Genomic DNA, 19,486 nt, shown 5'->3' with positions numbered 1-19,486 from the left:
TTATCAATTGATTCATCCAATAAATTCAGACCAACGCATTTTCATGTTTTTATTACCACCAAAGCCTCAGTTGGCAGTCTGTGTAACACCTCACAAATGATTCACTGATGAAATGTATCAATTAGCCCTGACCTTTAAGGTCATCGCTTTAACCTCCAGAGCTTAAACCCCCATAGACAAGTTCAGGTTGCTCCACTATAACTCCCCTTCCTCCCTCACTAATCACGTCCATTAATCCTCACCATCATCCAGAGAACCGGCAGACCTGAACGACTTAATGGCTTTACTGCATCAAGCACAGTTTTCTGTGTGTGGATTAAAAACATTAACAGTTGCTTATGATGAGTCCGTAAAGGGCCTGGTAGATTTCCAGCCACATTATGTCACGTGTGATGTTTTGTACCAAAATACGCATTCATACAGTGGAACAAAAATCAGGCCTAAAATGTGTCCGTTTGTTATTTCCAGATTTGGATAAAAGAGATCTTAACCTCTCCTGGGCAGATTTGTCAATCCAAGGGAAACATTTCTTGCTTCGTTTTAGAATAATGTGGTCAATTTATGTAGACGGAAAAGAAGCTTAGAGCAGTGTAATTATAGTGATCGTGTGTGTGTGGTTTTCTCAGAGCTTGTAGATAGGAATATCCTAGGAAATCCCCCTATATACTTGAGTTACATAATAGATGTTTTCTGTTTTAAAGTTTGTTTATGCATTTTGTTTTATTGCAATTCTAATAATTTTATGTGCTATATTCAGATTTATTGTGTCTTTTTTAACTTTTGCTCCACACTTCGTTTTAGATTTACTGAAACAAAGCTATTACACAAGTAATAGTCTAGTCAGAAATATATTGAACATTAAAGGGTTAGTTCACCCAAAAATGAAAATTCTGTCATTTATTACTTACCCTCATGCTGTTCCACACCCGTAAGACCTTTGTTAATCTTCGGAACACAAATTAAGATATTTTAGTTGAAATCCTCCATAGGGAGCAATGGACACTTCCTCTCTCAAGATCCATAAAGGTACTAAAAACATATTTAAATCAGTTCATGTGAGTACAGTGGTTCAATATTAATATTATAAAGCGACGAGAATATTTTTGGAGCGCCAAATAATAAATAAATAACGACTTATTTAGTGAAGGCCAATTTCAAAACAATGCTTCAGGAAGCATCGGAGCATAAATGAATCAGTGTGTTGAATCTGCTGTTCGGAGTGCCAAAGTCACGTGATTTCAGCCGTTGGCGGCATGGCTGGCGGTTTGACACGCGATCTGAATCATGATTCGACACACCGATTCATTTATGGTTGGATGCTTCCTGAAGCAGTGTTTTGAAATCGGCCATCACTAAATAAGTCGTTATTTTGTTTTTTTGGCGCTCCAAAAATGAAAAATTTAGTACATTAATGGATCTTGAGAGAGGAAGTGTCCATTGCTCCCTATGGAGGCCTCACAGAGCTATCGTATTTCAACAAAAATATCTTAATTTGTGTTCTGAAGATTAACTAAGGTCTTGTGGGTGCGGAACGGCATGAGGGTGAGTAATAAATGACAGAATTTTCATTTTTGGGTGAACTAACCCTTTAATAATCAATTATGAAGAAAAGTGATGCTTGAATCATCAGAAATGTGATGCACTAACATGTAAGAAATTGCCCCGACCTGCAATTTATGAACAATATCCTTGCCTGAATTTGTAGCGGTTTCATTGTGTTAACTTGTTCCCCAAAAACTAAAACTATGATATTGTCATTTTAGTTTGCAGAACAACATTCACAAAAATTATTCTAAAATATGAATGAATCGACATTATTGTTATAGTCTTTAGGACAACTTTCCTCAGTTGAAAATACAAGTTAATCAGTTCTGGTGTTGGGTAAGTTACTCTAAAAAATTATTTAATTACTAGCTAGTAATTACATTTTCAACAGTGTAATTAGATTATGTACTAATTAGATATTGGATACTTATTACTAATTACTTTCTAAATCTCATATCAACCTGACCAGTTGATCAATACAACTGCACTTCTGATTCTTTCAAATAAACAATTTTCAATTGCATAAATTATTCTTGAACTGACCAAAGTATGTAAAGGGAAAAGATCACATTAAAAACATACATTTTAACATTAAATTTTGATATTAAATCCACTATTGTTTTATATAGAACTGTTCTATACTTTAATGCAATTACATCAGAAGTAACTGTAATTCAATTACAGAGTACTTTTGCAAGGTAAAAGTAATTAAATTACAATAATTAGATTATTCAAGTAATTAATTACACCCAACACTAGTTGGATGCATCACATTATAAAAAAAAAAAAAAACATGACATATTCTTGAATGCATTAGGTTACACTTACACACATAAACAAACACACTGTAATATTGATTATCACTTAAAATCACTATATCCGTTGCTGATTTGCGGTGTGTTCAGGCTGATGAGGGGAAACAGAGCTCCACTGAAGCTCAATATGCACCGTGACATCACTCCGACAGCTGTGCTCCTTCAATAGATGGAGCAGTCGAGCTCTATAAACGGGAAAATCCGTGTCGGTGAGAAGCACAGCAGCTCAGGGACTCACCCAAGCCAATGGAGAGCCTGTGCCCGCGGTTTGCAAATCGTCAATGTAGAGACTGGCAGTCCATCAGTGCTGAGAGCCAACAGCTCGTGCCATATACAACACCTGCACGCGGCAAATTCACATCAAAAGATAAACAAAAACACCTCAGTTTCTTCTGGAAAGCGGGACAGATCGCGGAATATACGTCGGAAAAGACATTTTGCGAACAGCATGAAGAAAAGCCATTTGGTCAAAAGGGTGAGAATTTCATACAGTGAGTCTCTGGTGTGTAAAGGCTAATGTTGAATGAATGATAGTTTTATTGAACGGTGACTGAATGTAATAAAGCTTCTGCTTTTTAATGTAGAAATTAATTTAACAATGACTCCTTTGTTATGAAACGCCGAATGTGAGCGCGTCCGTTACGCATTTGTCATTATGCTTCAGTCGCGCGTATTATTTACATATTTTACTTTATTTAACTGAATTTTTAATTGACCACACCCTTAATTGGCCAACTGACAGTAAAACATTTTGAAATTTATATTTTTAGGGTGCAGTATGTCAGGCTGTATTAACGTTAACTATTTATTTTGTTACTGTTTTTTGTTATTAACCTACTAGTAAGTAATCCAATACTGACTAGCAGCCTTTTACATCTTTTTTTACCTTCTTATTCCAATAGAGATCTTATTAATTAGACACTATGGACTAAATTATGGACTCAATAGTTACTAGTAGCCTATTTTATCTTAGTAGCCTAGTAGATAGCTACCTATTCATATTAAACCTATTACTACTAGTACATTTTTTCTGTAGTTACTTACAATAGTTTTACTTGTCATATGACTACAAAGGGCTCAATTAAAAATCTTACTAATTATATTTTAAAATGTTAGTAACTACACGTAAACTACAATAAGGTTTCATTTGTTACATTAGTTAACATGCAATGATGCAATGAAAAATACTTCCACAGCATTTATTAATTTTAGCTGATGTCAGTCTCATTATTTACGACATTTTTTAAGATCAAAAGTTGTATTTGTTAATATTAGTTAATGCACCGTGAACTAACATGAACATTTTTATTAACTAACATTAACAAAGGTCAATAAATGCTGTAAAATATATATTGTTAGCTCATTTTATTTAATGCATTACCTAATATCGTAAAGTGTTACTAAACTTTTTTTATGCACTAGTATCTAATAAATAGCTACTAACAAAACTACATCTAGTAAACTGAATACTTCAAATAGACACATACTAGGACCTGTGAAAATATATTAGTCACTGTTGGACAACTTACTAATATTTAGTACTAATAACAGATATGGATTAAACATTATGATGGCTTAGCATAGTGCGACGTGACAGAGATCTGTTTGAACTTGAATACTATTATGTAAGACGGTCGACACACTGACCGAGTCACTGTTGACACACTCAGGGTCTTCAGGATGCCAACCAGCCGTCGTCCCAACCAGACAAAGTAGGCTGGATCCGCAGGTTCAGCGGCAAAGGAATATTCAGGGAAATATGGCGAAATCGCTTTGTGATGCTTAAAGGAGATCATCTGTTCATCTTTGAAAAAGAGGTGAGTTATGAAGACAATTATAATACATTTTCATAATGATTTCATGCTGTCAACCTCTCAGAAGTATATCGTATCAACTACCCATTCAGATTTTAACATAAACAACAGAGATTACTGAATAGGAGTAATGATTGTTTGCCAAAACCTCCTGTCCTTGATATAAAGGACATACTCTTGCAACATCAAAGTAATCCTTTTGACAAGCTATAATTTTCTGAAGGGTATTATGTAAACACTGAAAATTGAAACCCAATTGTGGCCCCAAATGAACCTGGTTTGTGGCTACAATCAATATTTCCCTGTGTCATGGATTTTGTGTCAGTACCACTACCAAAGATCCCTGAAGCTTCCTGAAGTTGCTTACAAATATTCAATTTCCGGTTCGATGTAGTAGCAACAAATCTTTATAATTGAATCATTTGCTCACTTGAAGCTCATGTGGAGGCATGGTTGTAATTTTCATGGAAGTGCAGCAGCTTGTTTCTGTCATTGCCCGTAGGCTTTCATCACTTTCACAGAGCCGTCAGATAACAGCATATCATTAAGGGAAACTGTACAGGGGTGCTGTGGTTTTCCCATTAAAGTGAAGTAATTGGTTTTAAGAGTTGAGAAAGCAGTTGCACATCGCTCATTCACACATCTGCTGTCTTTCGAATGAGCGACGTTATTTACATTAAAAGATTCAAAGCTCAGCTGCACCTCTCTCGCTCCCTGGAGATGTCCAGGACGCTGAATCCAGTGTCACGCCATCATGATAAGAAACACATGTAAATAAACCACATACAACATCTAAATGAAGTGTTGCAGCAATTTGCATCCATGTGCTTTGTTCTGTCAGTGACACAAATAAGAAACAGATACGCTTGTCAAGTTCACCATGAACAGAAATATTAATGCAACTATGAGATCTTTAGTCTTTATTGTTGTCTATACACAGTCTTTACTGTTGGGTGACAGATTCAAATCAATGTCAGATTTAATTGAAAGTCTTATTGCATTCTGTCTTTTTGCTAGTTTGTTTTTAGAAATGAACTTGGAAACAATGAATGGATGAAGAACAAAAGTCTATGCTTCAGAGACATCGATTTACATGTAGAGACCAAGTACACACACAAATGCTTGTGGTGTTGCAGTGAAGTAGAATGAGTGTGGATGTTTCCTATTCATGTGGTGGATTATTCAAACATGAACTTTACAGAAACAGACCACATGGACATAAACTGGACCTGCTGACACTGATGCAGTCGGCACCCTGAGTTAAGTGTTATGCTTAAAAAAAAAATATATATATATATATATATATATATATATATATATGCATGTAACTTTAATATTAAAAGTACTAAAGGAACATAAAAATTTTAATAATATATTTTAATGTATTTTACTATATTACTAATTAATTTAATATATTTTATAAATGATTACTTTTATTTTAAAGATGAATTATTATGCATTTTCAACAGTACAGAATACAGAGACGGCTGTCAAGTCGGACACCTTGTGCTTTCCGTAGTGTGCTGAACCATCGTCATTCATGGCAGACCACATGATTTTTGCATTGATTGTAGCAGACTAAGTGGATGCGATTGAAATTCCCATGTTTTGAATATCAGATATTCAATATCAAGATTGGTTAAATACAGGAACTTGTCTAAGAAAAAACACGCAACACACGTCGTCCTTGTCATTACAGAAACTGACCAATGAGAATAAAATGTGTCGTCATCAATGCTTTCGCAGCCAATTTTGAGCAACTGCAGTGCCTGACCTTGGCGGCTGGTCTCGTTTTGCTCTCGCGGTACAATGATGGCACATCGGCTGCAGCGCCGATCAAAGTCGGACAAATTTTCTAACCAGAATGCATTGCTTTTGTCAGGTGGCAGCCAATCTTTGCGGTGCCACATGAAGTCGAACAAGCCTATTATCAACTTTTCAAGCCCCAATCAGCCAATCAGATCGCCTTATGCAAATACCCTAGCGCAGGTGCTAGCCAATTGCGTTTCATCAAAGTCCCTTTAAGACAAGTCATTTCACTCGGCGGCCATCTTTGAAATGCCTCTCGGGCATCCTGGGCATCATGCAATCTCTTTGAATGGGGAAACATCAAATTCTCCAAAACTGTTCGCCAACCTTACGATTAAATTTCATATTTGAAATCACTAATGAAATCTAACAACAACCGGCTCATAATTTTAGTTTCTAAACGCTTGAATCATGACAAAAAAAAACTATTTTTCAGGCTGGATCAAGCTAATGCGCAAACCTAAATGTGCGTCTCTTCGGAGGCGCGCATTGGACTGTTTCTATAGAAACCGGTGATTCTAACGGCCGCTGAAGTGACGCGATGACTTAACCAGTCCGCGATTGGCTCCTATTTAGAAGGCGGGACTTATTCCACCATATTGCGCATTACACTTTCTCTCATTCAAAACAATACGAGTGACACGTCTTGTGTTATTCTATAGTCTTTGGTTTCATACAACACCGGAAAGTAATTTGATTTGCTGTTCTCTCTATGATGGTTGCATCAGCACCAAGCTTCAGACACGCACTCCTTCATGCAATGACGCCCCGCTTGAATGCAGCGTAAAGTTGCTGTTTGAGCATTAAAAAGGTCTCCAAAGTTGCAAAGTCACTGCAAAGGGAGTTATTCTCTATATCAGTGTCACTGCTTCTGAACTTCCTGAAACCTCCATTGTAGTTTTGAGTTTTCTTCTGGGAACAAACACGTCACAATATTCCTCATTTAAATAATTCCCGCCCAATGAATATGCAAAATAAAGGGGCGGGGCCTGGTTGAGTTAGTTGTGTTGTGTAACACGTGGTTATGGTAAGGGGTGGGACATTTCCCAAACACGCTCAAAGCGGATGACCAATCACAACACACTGGTCCAGCTGACCAATCAGAGCACACTGCGTTTGTCAGAAGGAGGGGCTTCATAGAGACAGGAACTAAACAGAGTGTTACTGACAGACTGGGAAAAAAGGTGCTGCAACAATGTCAAATATGTGGAAAAATAATTTGTTTTTTTCATTTTCCACTGTCAACACTGCTTGAATTCCCAAAATATTTCGGTTTGGCATACATGACATTATATTTTCACAAGATTCCCCTGGTATTCAGAGAAATTAAAGTCGTCAAAGGAGCCGCAAATCACATTAACATTCTGTATACCCATCTTCTAGCCCTGTGAATCATCCGACCAGTCAGACAAGCAAGGTTATTTTTATAGTATCAGAATACAATGTCAGCAGGTTGCATCAGTCTGAGTATGTGCGCTACAGGTCTGTCCGCTGGTGATCGCATGCCTTCAGGCTCTGCGTAGAGTTTGCTGTGGCTGTCTTAGTACTGATAGCGTTATGCACCGCTGCACTTGACTTTGCTTCAGTGCTCAAGGTAGCCCTGTTCTTGCCAGAATTATGTCACTTGACATAACTCTTCAATTGATCTCACTCATGCAGCGTAGTGAGACACACTTCATGCAACTCTAGTCGTAAAAGCTACGATCCTTTCTGATTCCCAAGTGAATTATTTGAAGTTTATACATGTAGACAGCTGAGCATCTATAACTGGGTTCAAAGTGCTTCTTTTCAAGCTCTCACTCTATACATCTAGTGTAAATAATTGATGCTCTAGTCTAGTATTCACGGTATTCAGGTTGATCAGTCACGGTTGAGGCTGCATCTTGTGTGCAAATGGATCATATTTAAACATGTTCGGAGGATTTACTCATAAACAGTGTGGATTCACCGATATGTCTGTAAATGTGTTGGTGTCTGTTTGAATTATGATATTTAACTTTGCATAACATTCATCTAATTGTCAGGGCTGTTAGGTTTACTTGTGTTTATTTTAATTATGTCTATTTTAGGAAAATTGACCTCAAAATAATGCAGTCAACCAGATTACAGAACACACCGAACACGTGATTCGAGGGGATTCTGCAAATCTATTTTCCGCCTTTAATTCCAGCCAGTTCGTAGAAGTACAACTGGGCAAGTAATCGCAGTATTCACTTCATCTTTACTACACTGTACGGTCCTTACATCTTGAGACTGAGTTTACGCTCCAAGCAAAGTGAAGCATCCGGATCCAGCTTTCTAAAACTACCAATTCACAATGCCTTGAAAACCAGCTCTGTTCGTTTCAAAAGTGAATGTAATATTCATAAGTGTACTCTTTACGAAGGCTGCATTTTAGTCCTTACATCTTGTTGTGGATGGAGTTACCTCCGTCAGAATGAAGATGGTGGGTTAGTGAGTTATTTTTGGAGGTGGTTAATCCAGAGATCAGGATGGCCCCCTGCCGGGAACGTGCTGTGCCAACAGTGGGGGAGTGAAATATTGATGTGGTGAAGAGAGGCCAGGCTCTTTTCCTCCAGGGGTCTTTTGCCCCATATTAGCATCACTAGTACGCTCTTTCTCAGAGTGTGCACTCACTCACATTTAAATGTGTGACCCCAGGAGGCCATCTGGAGGCATACGGTTACACACATTACCTTTAGCCATATGTGGCATACGGGGGATTTTACCTAAATGCTGCTATTTATCGTAAAGCTGGTTGCTTTGTGAACTGTCTTAGTTTGACCCAATTTTAAGCGGAATATTGTAGAGTCATATTAACTAGAGATGATATGAACAGGCTGGTTTGCTTGTGCTTGCTGTTTGGTCTGTGATCATGGATCACTTTGATCTTTGTACTTTAATCTCAAGCTCACTGACACCAGATTCCTTTGTTGCGTATTTCCATTGCTATGGTGAATGCATGGTAACCATGCAGAACTCTGACCTAAAATGTCTACGTTTTTTGGTCTGTGTGACATCACATGCATGCTAATATGTTTTTATGTTCGTCTCAGCAGAAACCCTTGTGACCCTCATTGTGGCTCTGTGGGATTTAAAGTCCCACTGTGGGTTTTCCCCCCTCAGGTTCAGTGAAATTTACCTCTTTTTCACCACAGTCATCTATAATGATGACTGACTTGCCTTAAAATGAAGCATTTTCACAGATGGGTCACTGGCTGAATGATTAGAGGAGGGGCTGAACTAACTGAAAACCGTTTGGAACATCTGTCTTGATTTCTGATGGAAAAGAACACAGTTCTTTTCCTCTTGTACTATTTGGCATGAATCGAGAATATGAGGCTTGGTTATGTATGTGTGTGGTTTGCATTGGTCTTGAGGTTTCATTGTAAAATGTGAAACATAATCAAAAAATAATGCTCTTAAGCCTCATAATTGACATTGTGAGATATAAGGCAATTTTGAGGTACAATATAACACTCTGATATATACACTAGCTAGCTTTCAAAACTTTTAAGTATAAAGTCATATTATAAAATGGTAAACCACAATTACATGACATAAATTAGCAGTTGTCAGATATAGTTGCAATTACAGTTACAAAATATAGCTGCAAGCAGCAATTAACGGGGTTCAAGTGTTTTAAGGCCTTTAAGCACATGCGTAAAAAGGTATTATGTTTTATTAAGCAAGCCTGTAACCACCTGAAAAGACCATGTACAGCCAATACAGGCAATTTACCATAGGAAATGTATGGTTTTTAAAGCTTTTTAACAGTTATCACAGTTGAGCCAAAAACCTAGGACTAGTTCGCCAAAGTTGGTTTTTTAAATAATCTCCAATATTTAACGAATATTTATTCAGAGTTCCTCAGAATGAGGAGTTCTACCATGTGGTATGAATTTCGTAGGTGTGTGCGAAAAATCGTGCGATACACGATCGTTTGTGTACGTGAAAAATGCGAAGGCGCCCCCCAGTGGCCGATTTCTTTCAAATTTCTCACAGGCCTCTAGGCCGTTAGTCAAACAGGCTCAGCGAGTTTCATTCCGATCGGCCTCCTTTAATGTTGTCTGATAGCTGCTCAAACTTCATTGGCCGATGGCGGTCATGTTTTTCGAGATACGTCAGTGTACTCATAGACAATCATGGCACCTCAGGCAAAGACACTGCATGCCAATTTTCAAGTCGATTGGACTAACGTTGAAGTAGTTATAGCCATTTTCATGCTTTTTTGCTGTTATAGCGCCACCAAGTGGCCAGTCGCCGGGTCCTTTTTCACGTGACCACAGAATGAGCTCTTGCATAGGTGTGCTAAGTTTGGTGAAAAACTCCATTCACGAGTTATAGCCTTTTTCGTAATGTTTTGGTGGCCCTTAGGGACCGTGAATCGAAATTTAAACTTTTTTTTTTATATATATATAATTATTGACAATTAGACTCCAAAGAATCTCGCTGCACTGGTTTGGTTCTGATCGGGCCAGAAACCTAGGACTAGTTCACAAAAGTAGGTTTTTCAAAAAATCCAAAATACAATGCAAAATACAAACAAAATATAAACAAAAAATCCAATCCGAAAATTTCGCAAGACACTTGAGCCTACGCCTAACGGTTCAGGAGTTATGAGCCATTTCATACTTTTGACTGCTGTAGCGCCCCCATCAGGCCGATCGGGTCGAGCCTTGGTGATGTTGTAGGCCGTGTGAGTACTACCAGCCAGGGGCGTAGTTTGTGGGGGGGATGGGGGGGATGTAACCCCCCCAATATTCAAATCCATCAGTTACAACCCCCCCAATACAATACAACCATACCAACGTTCAACCCCCCCAAAGTTGAAATCAAATCTACGCCCTTGCTACCAGCCCTCAAAGTTTCAAGTCTCTATGACTTACGGTTTGGTCTGCCCGATCACTTTTAGGGGAGAATGCTGATCCTTGGAAAATGTAACAATTAAAATAGGGTTTCAGCACTACTCGCTTGAACCCCTAATAAACAAACAAATATGAGGAATAAAGTTACAAGTACCTTTTAATGTTATACTTGAGGTATAACCAGCTTCCATAGAGTATTAAGTTACTGCAGATTTGATTTATAGCTGTATTTGTCCTTTGTGTTCTTCATATATCCTTAAATAAGGGTACAGATGTTTTTGTAACTTTTTGTAAAACAAATGTTGGTGTTTTGTTTAGTGTTCTGTCAGCATGGACTGATCTCACAGCAGTGTTCTGTTGAACATTAATTATTGCTATCCTTCGAGCTAAAATCAATATGTCCCACCATGAATCACTGTTGTCGACACAGTTGGCCTGGGAAAGCGCTGCTGATAATTTCAATTAATGTTAGCAATTGTTTATAGCTTCAGGCTTGTGTCTGTGTGCTGATGCTCCTGCTCTTGTGTTCAGATGAAGAATAATGGGAAGACTCATGAAGTGTTTGACCTGGCACAGTACGAGCGCTCGGAGGAACTGCGAAAGGCCAAGAGCCACAGCAAGAAGAACCACAGTAAATTTACCCTGCTCCGCTGCCAACACCCTGGAAACAAGGTAAGGACTAAACATTATGACATTATTTATGAGTTCAATTCATATCGTGCCTGTTTTACTACAATGAGTTTATCAGTTTTTAGGGTGTGTTCACAATTGGCAGGTTTGGTTTGATTAAAACGAATTCTGGTGCGATTGTTCTGTTAGTGCGGTTCATTTGAGTACGTGCGAACGCTGCCATCTGAACCCTGGTGCGCACCAAACAAGCGGACTGAAACCCCTGTCAGTCCGCTTCCAAATGAACTCTGGTGCGGTTCAACTGAAATATGAATGCAACATGGACCAAAGACATCTAAACGATCCAAAAACAGGTTGTGAAGTCTCAAGATGTGACCCTAAAAAGGACAGAATGCTCAAGAATACTCTAGTTGCGATGTTGCCCATTACAGTTTGGTTCAGACGTCAGAACCGCGTCTTCTTGCAGCAGATCTTTGTTTATGTGTGTGACAGAGGAATTTGTGGCACTGTTTTTACTCTTTTGCACATTTTATAAGCTCCTCTTGAGTTCTCGGCTGGTCAAAATACCATCATACAGTACAGTCCAAAAGTTTGGAACCACTAAGATTTTTAATGTTTTTAAAAGAAGTTTCGTCTGCTCACCAAGGCTACATTTATTTAATTAAAAATACAGTAAAAAACAGTAATATTGTGAAATATTATTACAAATTAAAATAACTGTGTACTATTTAAATATATTTGACAAAGTAATTTATTCCTGTGATGCAAAGCTGAATTTTCATGATCGTTACTCCAGTCTTCAGTGTCACATGATCCTTCAGAAATCATTCTAATATGCTGATTTGCTGCTCAATAAACATTTATGATTATTTTCAATGTTGAAAACAGTTGTGTACTTTTTTTTTCAGTCTTCAGTGTCACATGATCCTTCAGAAATCATTCTAATATGCTGATTTGCTGCTCAATAAACATTTATGATTATTTTCAATGTTGAAAACAGTTGTGTACTTTTTTTTCAGGATTCCTTGATGAATAGAAAGTTCAAAAGAACAGCATTTATCTGAAATACAAAGCTTCTGTAGCATTATACACTACCGTTCAAAAGTTTGGGGTCAGTAAGAATTTTTATTTTTATTTTTTTGAAAAGAAATTAAAGAAATGAATACTTTTATTCAGCAAGGATGCATTAAATCAATCAAAAGTGGCAGTAAAGACAATTATAATGTTACGAAAGATTAGATTTCAGATAAACACTGTTCTTTTGAACTTTCTATTCATCAAATAATCCTGAAAAAAAATATTGTACACAAATATTTTGTACAATTGTACACATTAAATGTTTCTTGAGCAGCAGATCAGCATATTAGAATGATTTCTGAAGGATCATGTGACACTGAAGACTGGAGTAATGATGCTGAAAATTCAGCTTTGCATCACAGGAATAAATTACTTTGTGAAATATATTCAAATAGTACAGTTATTTTAAATTGTAATAATATTTCACAATATTACTGTTTTTTACTGTATTTTTAATTAAATAAATGTAGCCTTGGTGAGCAGACGAAACTTCTTTTAAAAACATTAAAAATCTTAGTGGTTCCAAACTTTTGGACTGTACTGTATATACACACATACAACTAGCGTATTTAGTCCAGCACACAGCATTATTTTGGATGTTGGTAAGTTCCGATGCGAAATATACATCATAAAAGCTGTTTTATGTTTTGGATCTTTAGTTTCATTGTTCAGGGTGAAAAATGAAAAGTTCCAAGAGAACCAAACTACATTTGTAAACACACCCTTAATCTTTGTTTCTTGCTCAATAATCAGAATCTGTGTCAGTCATCATCAGACTACTTTTTGATGAGGGGTCACAAACATGAAGATTTTGCCTTAAGAAATTGATTCTTTCATAATAAGATCAAAAATATAAAAATTGTTTTGGGGTTTTTCAAAGACACTTAAAATGTATGTTTGAAAATTCTAAATACCATAATCATTCATTTGAAAAACTCTAATAGTTGATATTTTAATAAGTGCTTTTTCTTCTTTAGAGTCCCAATCTTGTGTTTCTGGCCGTGAGTCCAGAGGAGAAGGAATCTTGGATCAATGTTTTAAATACAGCGATTACCAGAGCTAAGAATCGTGTGCTGGATGAGGTGAGCACAGACATTTCATATAGATGTGACCCTAAAAAGGACAGATCTTTATTCATTCCTTGTTTTTTAATGCTCATCTTTTAGCTTTCCACTCCCACACTCATTCCTGTCATTAGTCAGTCTCTATCTGTATATATTTCTTTCTCTTTCATATTCTAGTGCTAACCCTCTTCCATTTCACTTTTAGATTTTTCTATCTTCTTGTCATTATTTGGTTTTTGCACTTTTAGGATACTGGAAATGCTTTGTGTAATTTTTTCACAAAAGCAGAAAATACAACTTTTAAAGGTGCTACAGAGGATCTTTTCGTCGACTGAGAAACCAAAGACTGTTACTGAGTTTTTGAAATGAGCGCATGCGTAAGAACAGCCCCCCTCCTTCACAGCTTATTTCAAGGGAACGCCTCCCAAAACTCGTGCACGAGTATTGGAACACGAGTGTTTACCACCGGCATTCGCTGTGTCGTGTTAGTGGATTCATTATGTCGGACTCACCGCAGGTAACTCATAATCTGCAGTTGTTACTCCTGTCTCCTGACAAAAACATTGCATGCGGCGCCTGTGGAGTGTGGAAAGTTACTGGAGCGTGCAGCTGCGCACGTCTCTCACAAGGAACGTCATGGCAGTGATTGACAAGCCAGAGGGCCAATCGTTTACGCGATGATCGCGTAAACGATTGGCTGATGTTTTTAAGGCCCTACCTCGTGCACAGATGATGTATATTAATATTATTCCTTTCAGTGCACCTAATAAATAGTCTTTTATCAGTTAGTAAAGACAGTTTCAAGTAATATTGCAAAAATGTATAAAACAAAACATCCTCTTTAGCACCTTAAATAAATTAAAAATATTTCGGCTAAGCACTGTTAAGCCAGCCAACATCATGCTTTATTCCTATGGCCACAAAAATTCAAATGAGGGTTTAAAGAGGACCTATTATGCTTTTTTACATGTTCAGCTTTCTTTAGTGTGTAATGTTGTTGTTTGAGCTTAAAAAATCTCTTTATCTCTGTATCTATATCTATTCTCTATATCAGTGTGCACTGTCTCTGAACTCTCTGAAACGCATCGATTGTAGTCTCGAGTTTTTTTCAGAGAACGAACATGTCATTATATTCCTCATTTAAATAATTCCCACCCAAGGCATGTGCAAAATAAAGGGGCGGGGCCTGGTTGAGTTAGTAGTGTGTTGAAACTTGCGGTTATAGTAAGGGGCGTGACATTTCCCAAACACGCTCAAAGTGGTTGACCAATCACAACTCACTGGTCCAGCTGACCAATCTGAGCATATTGTGCTGTTCAGAAGGGGGGGCTTCATAGAGACAGGAACTTACAGACTGGGAAGTACAGTCTTGTTTCCACTTGTAATTTCACTGCATTTCATATACCAGGAACCCACTTTAACATCATCTGTATATGGCACTTTCTATTTATAAATCTGCAAATTCGTTTTCACGCTAACAACTGCTGGATTAAACTGAGATGAATGTGAGACTAATTAACACCTTTTGTCATATAGGCCTTTTGTGTTGTGTAAATTAGAAACCAGATAAGGTTGCTGCTGAAAATGAGTGCATTAATACAGAGGTTTTTTTATATCTGCAGGTCACGATTGAGGAGGAAAGTCTTCTGGCTCACCCTACACGCGATCGGGCCAAGATCCCACTTGGGCGGCGTTTGCCTACGCGGGGTCATCTCATGGCTGTGGTGGGTGGCATTCTTGTTTTGACTTTGATTCAGTAGACTGTTGTTGTTTGTCTGTTCATACTTTTGTGCACCAGTGGAAATATACTGACTTCATGGCACTAGGTGGTTGTTCGCTGCAATAGTGATGAAACTTATATGCAGCTATTTATAACATGACTGCATAACAGAGAGGCAGTGCTGTCCAGAAATCTTTTCTGTTTAAAAGGTGCACTCTTATTTTTTCCTCATTTAAAAAGTTTTACACATAAAGAATAGTATAAGATGGGGTAAGATGTCCACAACATCTTTCATTTTTCATAGATGTTACTAAATCTCATCTCAACAAAATTATTGGTTATGCTCTTAGTAATTTTCTCAACAATTGTGAGAATTATTTCAACTGAACAGTTTTAGGTTAATAATAATTATCTTTGAATTTATTTCATTTTGAGTTTGGGTTAGTAGATTTATCTGTCATTTTGCAACTAAAAACTTTGGGGTTCGTAAGATTTTTCTTTTTTTTAAAGAATTTTTTTATTCAGCAAGGATGCATTAAACTGATCAAAACTTACAGTAAACACTTTTAAATTGTTACAATGAATTAATAAATGCTGTTTCTTTCTATTCATCAAAGAATCCTTAAAAAATATATCACGGTTTCCATGAAATTATTAAGCAACATAACTGTTTTCAACATTGATAATAATAAGAAATGTTTCTTGAGCAACAAATCAGCATATTAGAATGTTTCTGAAGGATCATGTGACACTGAAGACTGATGCTGAAAATTCACCTTTGATCACAGGAATAAATTACATTTTAAAACGTATTAAAACAGAAAAAGTATTTTTGATCAAATAAATGCAGCCTGTATGAGCATAAGAGAGTAATTTAAATTCATGCCGGCCCAAAACTTAAAAAAGGGTAGTGTATATTTAGATAAACTTAGTTCAGTATTTTAAATAAATAATTAAAATGATATCTGATGCATTTTACATATTGGGATCATATAACCACCTGAATACTACTCACTTAATATTGGTGCATTTCTTTGAGGGTGTTTGTAACCGAAAACTAATTCATGATGCTGCATTCTAGGGCTGGGACAATATATCAGTGCATCACGATTCGTGGATCGATTCTGATATTTTCCAAATGCACCGCAAATCGATTCAGAGCTTAGTTTTTAGCAGCAGATGGTGCTCTAGGCTAGTTTTTAACCGCATAATCAAATGCTCATGAAGAAGAGTCCTCGTGCGTTGAGTCTAAGAATGTATTTGCACCTCAGAATGCATTTATGATGCAAGATTAATGTAAGCACTGCAAAACACACTTTTCCAAACTTTATGAATGATTATTTTATTGAAGATTCAAGTGGTGTGTTTAAGGAATTTGGAAGGAAGCAGAGTACAGCTGTTTCTAAAGCACACAGTGCCATCTGCTGTTAAAAACTAAACTTAGAATCGATTGGAGAGAGAATCGTGATACATGCGGAAATTATCAAAATCGATCCAGAATCTCGATTCGCGATGCATTGATATATTGTCCCAGCCATACTGCATTCATGCTGCTAGGTGTCAAGATACTGGCATATCCACCAGAAAAACATAAAATGGTATTAAATGTTTTCTTCTTGTAGGGCTCTGCCTCCTCTGATGGAATGCTGATGCTGGACTTGGTGAATGAGGAAGATGCTGGTATGCTCGATGACGATCAGGATGAGTGGTTGAAGGACCATCGGGTCAACTTGGATAAACTGGCTCCTGGCCGTCGCCGCGCTGGCACCGATGCATCCAGGCCGCCGTCCTCCGTTACAGAGGCCAAGGTGAAAACCAGCAGCTTGCCACGCAGGACAGAGTTCTCCTGGAGCAATGAAAACCAGCCTCAGACACCTCAAAGTGAGAAGACGTTAGCTCAGGGCCGTAACCGATGTGCTTCAATGGATGACGCTCTGTCCCGAGGAGAGCGAAAACCAACTAGAAGGAATGGGCACCAGGCGACGCTGGCCCAGAGTCCCACGGGCCACCTGCAGGATCTGATCACCCAGCGGCTGCAGAGGACTCAAGAGCTACTCGCTGAGATTCAAGAACAGGAACCCCATCGGGGCAGGATGGGATCTTACCCCTACCTGAGAGGCATTGACTCCCCCCGTCTCCGCCATCTCAAGGGCTCTGACTCGCCACACTCCAAGGGCTCAAGCTCTCATAGTTCACCTCACAGCAAAGGCACAGACTCACCCTCAGTGAGGGCGAAAGATTCACCTAGTTCCAAAGGGAAAGAATCGCCACATGTGAAATCAAAAGACTCGCCCCGTTTTAAGTTGTCAAATCCCCTCATTCCAAAAACTCACTTCGCTCGAAGAGCTTCGATTCACCTGATTCAAAAGAATCAATTTCACCTCAAATGAAATGCATCGATCTGACCCACATCAAAGGTTCAGACTCGCCTCTGTCCACTGGCTCAAATTCACCCCATATGAAGTCGACAGACGGTGCTTTTTTTCGAATCTCTTACTCACCCCATTTCAAAAGCATGAAGGGTACTGATTCTCCTCTCAGTGAGGCTTTGGACTGGGACAGCAGGAGGGCGGCAGCTGAACGGCTCTTACAAGAGGCCATTTCCTCCTGGCGAGAAGCTAGAGAGATTTTGGCTGAGGTAAAGGAGCTGCAAGCCAGGCAGCAGCGGGCAGAGCACAGTAAAACTAGAACACCCACAACACCCTCAAAGAACAGAAAACAGAAAAGCCCCTGACCAAATCTTTAGTCAGTCATAATATTTGAATGCAAGGAATGAGAACAATATGTGGAACTTTCTGTTTCGCCCACAGCAAACCAGTGTTCTGTTTTATCTCACAGTCTATTGTTTATATATTAACTGTTGTTCCTCTGACACCTCAACCCTTTGTCTTTGCACTTTGAACTACTGTATTTTTACTTGTGACTTCACTTTTAAGGCTGTAGTATTTCTGTTGGCACTGGTAATATGTAATGTTAATCATGATTAAAGTGGTTTATGTTTCACTTTTTGCAAAAACAGCTCAGGTAAAAAGAGAGGGCAATGTTGGGATTTGTGTGGAAAAGAGTGTTTCAGGTAAAAGTGGAAACACTAACGGTTTTTGGCAAGTCTATCCTGCTCCCCAGTATCAGGTGGGTCAATCATAATTTGCATTTCAAAAGATATTTGTAGAATATCCCCCCCCCAAAAAAAATTTACTAAAGATGCACAAATTTTAAAAATAAAATGCTTTTTTCTTGCTATACCTTAGTTTTTATTTGATGGAGTTTGAGTATCTAATAACTAACTAGTGCAGTAAGTGTTGGTGATAAAAGTACACTGTTGAAAAAACCAGCATATGCTGGTTAGGTATGTTTTGAAGCATGGAAGCTGGTTTATGCTGGTCCTTAGCTGGTCATGAGCTGGTTTAAGATAGTCAAGTGTTGGTCCTAAGCAACTAGCTCCAGCTTAAACCAGCCAAGGACCAGCATAAACCAGCTCAAACCAGCTTCCATGCTTCAAAACGTACCTAAGCAGCATATTCTGGGTTTTTCAACAGATAACAATACAGTTCACAAGCTGTCAATTCGATAATGTTCTTCAATTCGATTCTGATTCATTTTGTCCATTTTGCTTACATATTGTTAGATATAGAAATAAATAAGTAAAATGAACAGGGCAGTATTTCAGGATGAGTAAAAAGTCACTTGACTCATAAGAGTCATTCGTTTTCGATTCGAGAATTGGGCTACATTGGTATATCCCTGCATGCATCCCAATGTGCATACTATCCACCTTATCTGCCCTAAATAATATTGAAAATTACTAGTCGCATACTATTTAGGATGGATAGTTTGCACATTGAGATGCAGCCACGCAGGCTGTTTCTGATTCACAAGAGAGCCAGCTCACAAGAATCATTTGTTAGTGAATCGGTTCGGTCCCCAGACAGCAACATAGTGGCTGCGTCCGAAAACCTAGGTAGCTGTCTTGCTGCCTCTGTGTCTTATAAGAGAATGACTTGTACGGCAGCGTTTGTGCATGAAGGTCACTCACGAAACTGATTTCGGACAGACTTCTGAGGCAGCGTAACAGTTTAATGATCTACAGCAATATAGCGCGAGCTTTGGTGAGAACTAAACAAATATTTAATTATTACAGTAGTAA

At 38.1% G+C, this 19,486-nt stretch overlaps 1 protein-coding gene across 1 annotated transcript; it reads left to right on the top strand.

Annotated features, from left to right (window-relative positions):
- The first annotated feature begins 2,514 nt into the window (after positions 1–2,514).
- On the top strand, positions 2,515–18,582 carry plekho1a (pleckstrin homology domain containing, family O member 1a). The gene is given in 7 exon segments (XM_048201625.1): positions 2,515–2,835; positions 4,031–4,177; positions 11,383–11,523; positions 13,536–13,640; positions 15,245–15,346; positions 16,965–17,643; positions 17,646–18,582. Coding segments are annotated over 7 exon segments (1,911 nt in total). The 5' UTR covers positions 2,515–2,529; the 3' UTR covers positions 18,077–18,582.
- Positions 18,583–19,486: the final 904 nt, after the last annotated feature.

The sequence above is a fragment of the Megalobrama amblycephala genome, linkage group LG9 (genome assembly GCF_018812025.1).
Source record: "Megalobrama amblycephala isolate DHTTF-2021 linkage group LG9, ASM1881202v1, whole genome shotgun sequence".
Lineage (NCBI taxonomy): Eukaryota > Metazoa > Chordata > Actinopteri > Cypriniformes > Xenocyprididae > Megalobrama > Megalobrama amblycephala.
Note: the sequence above shows the minus strand (reverse complement) of the source record. Positions and strands in the feature narration are given on the sequence as shown.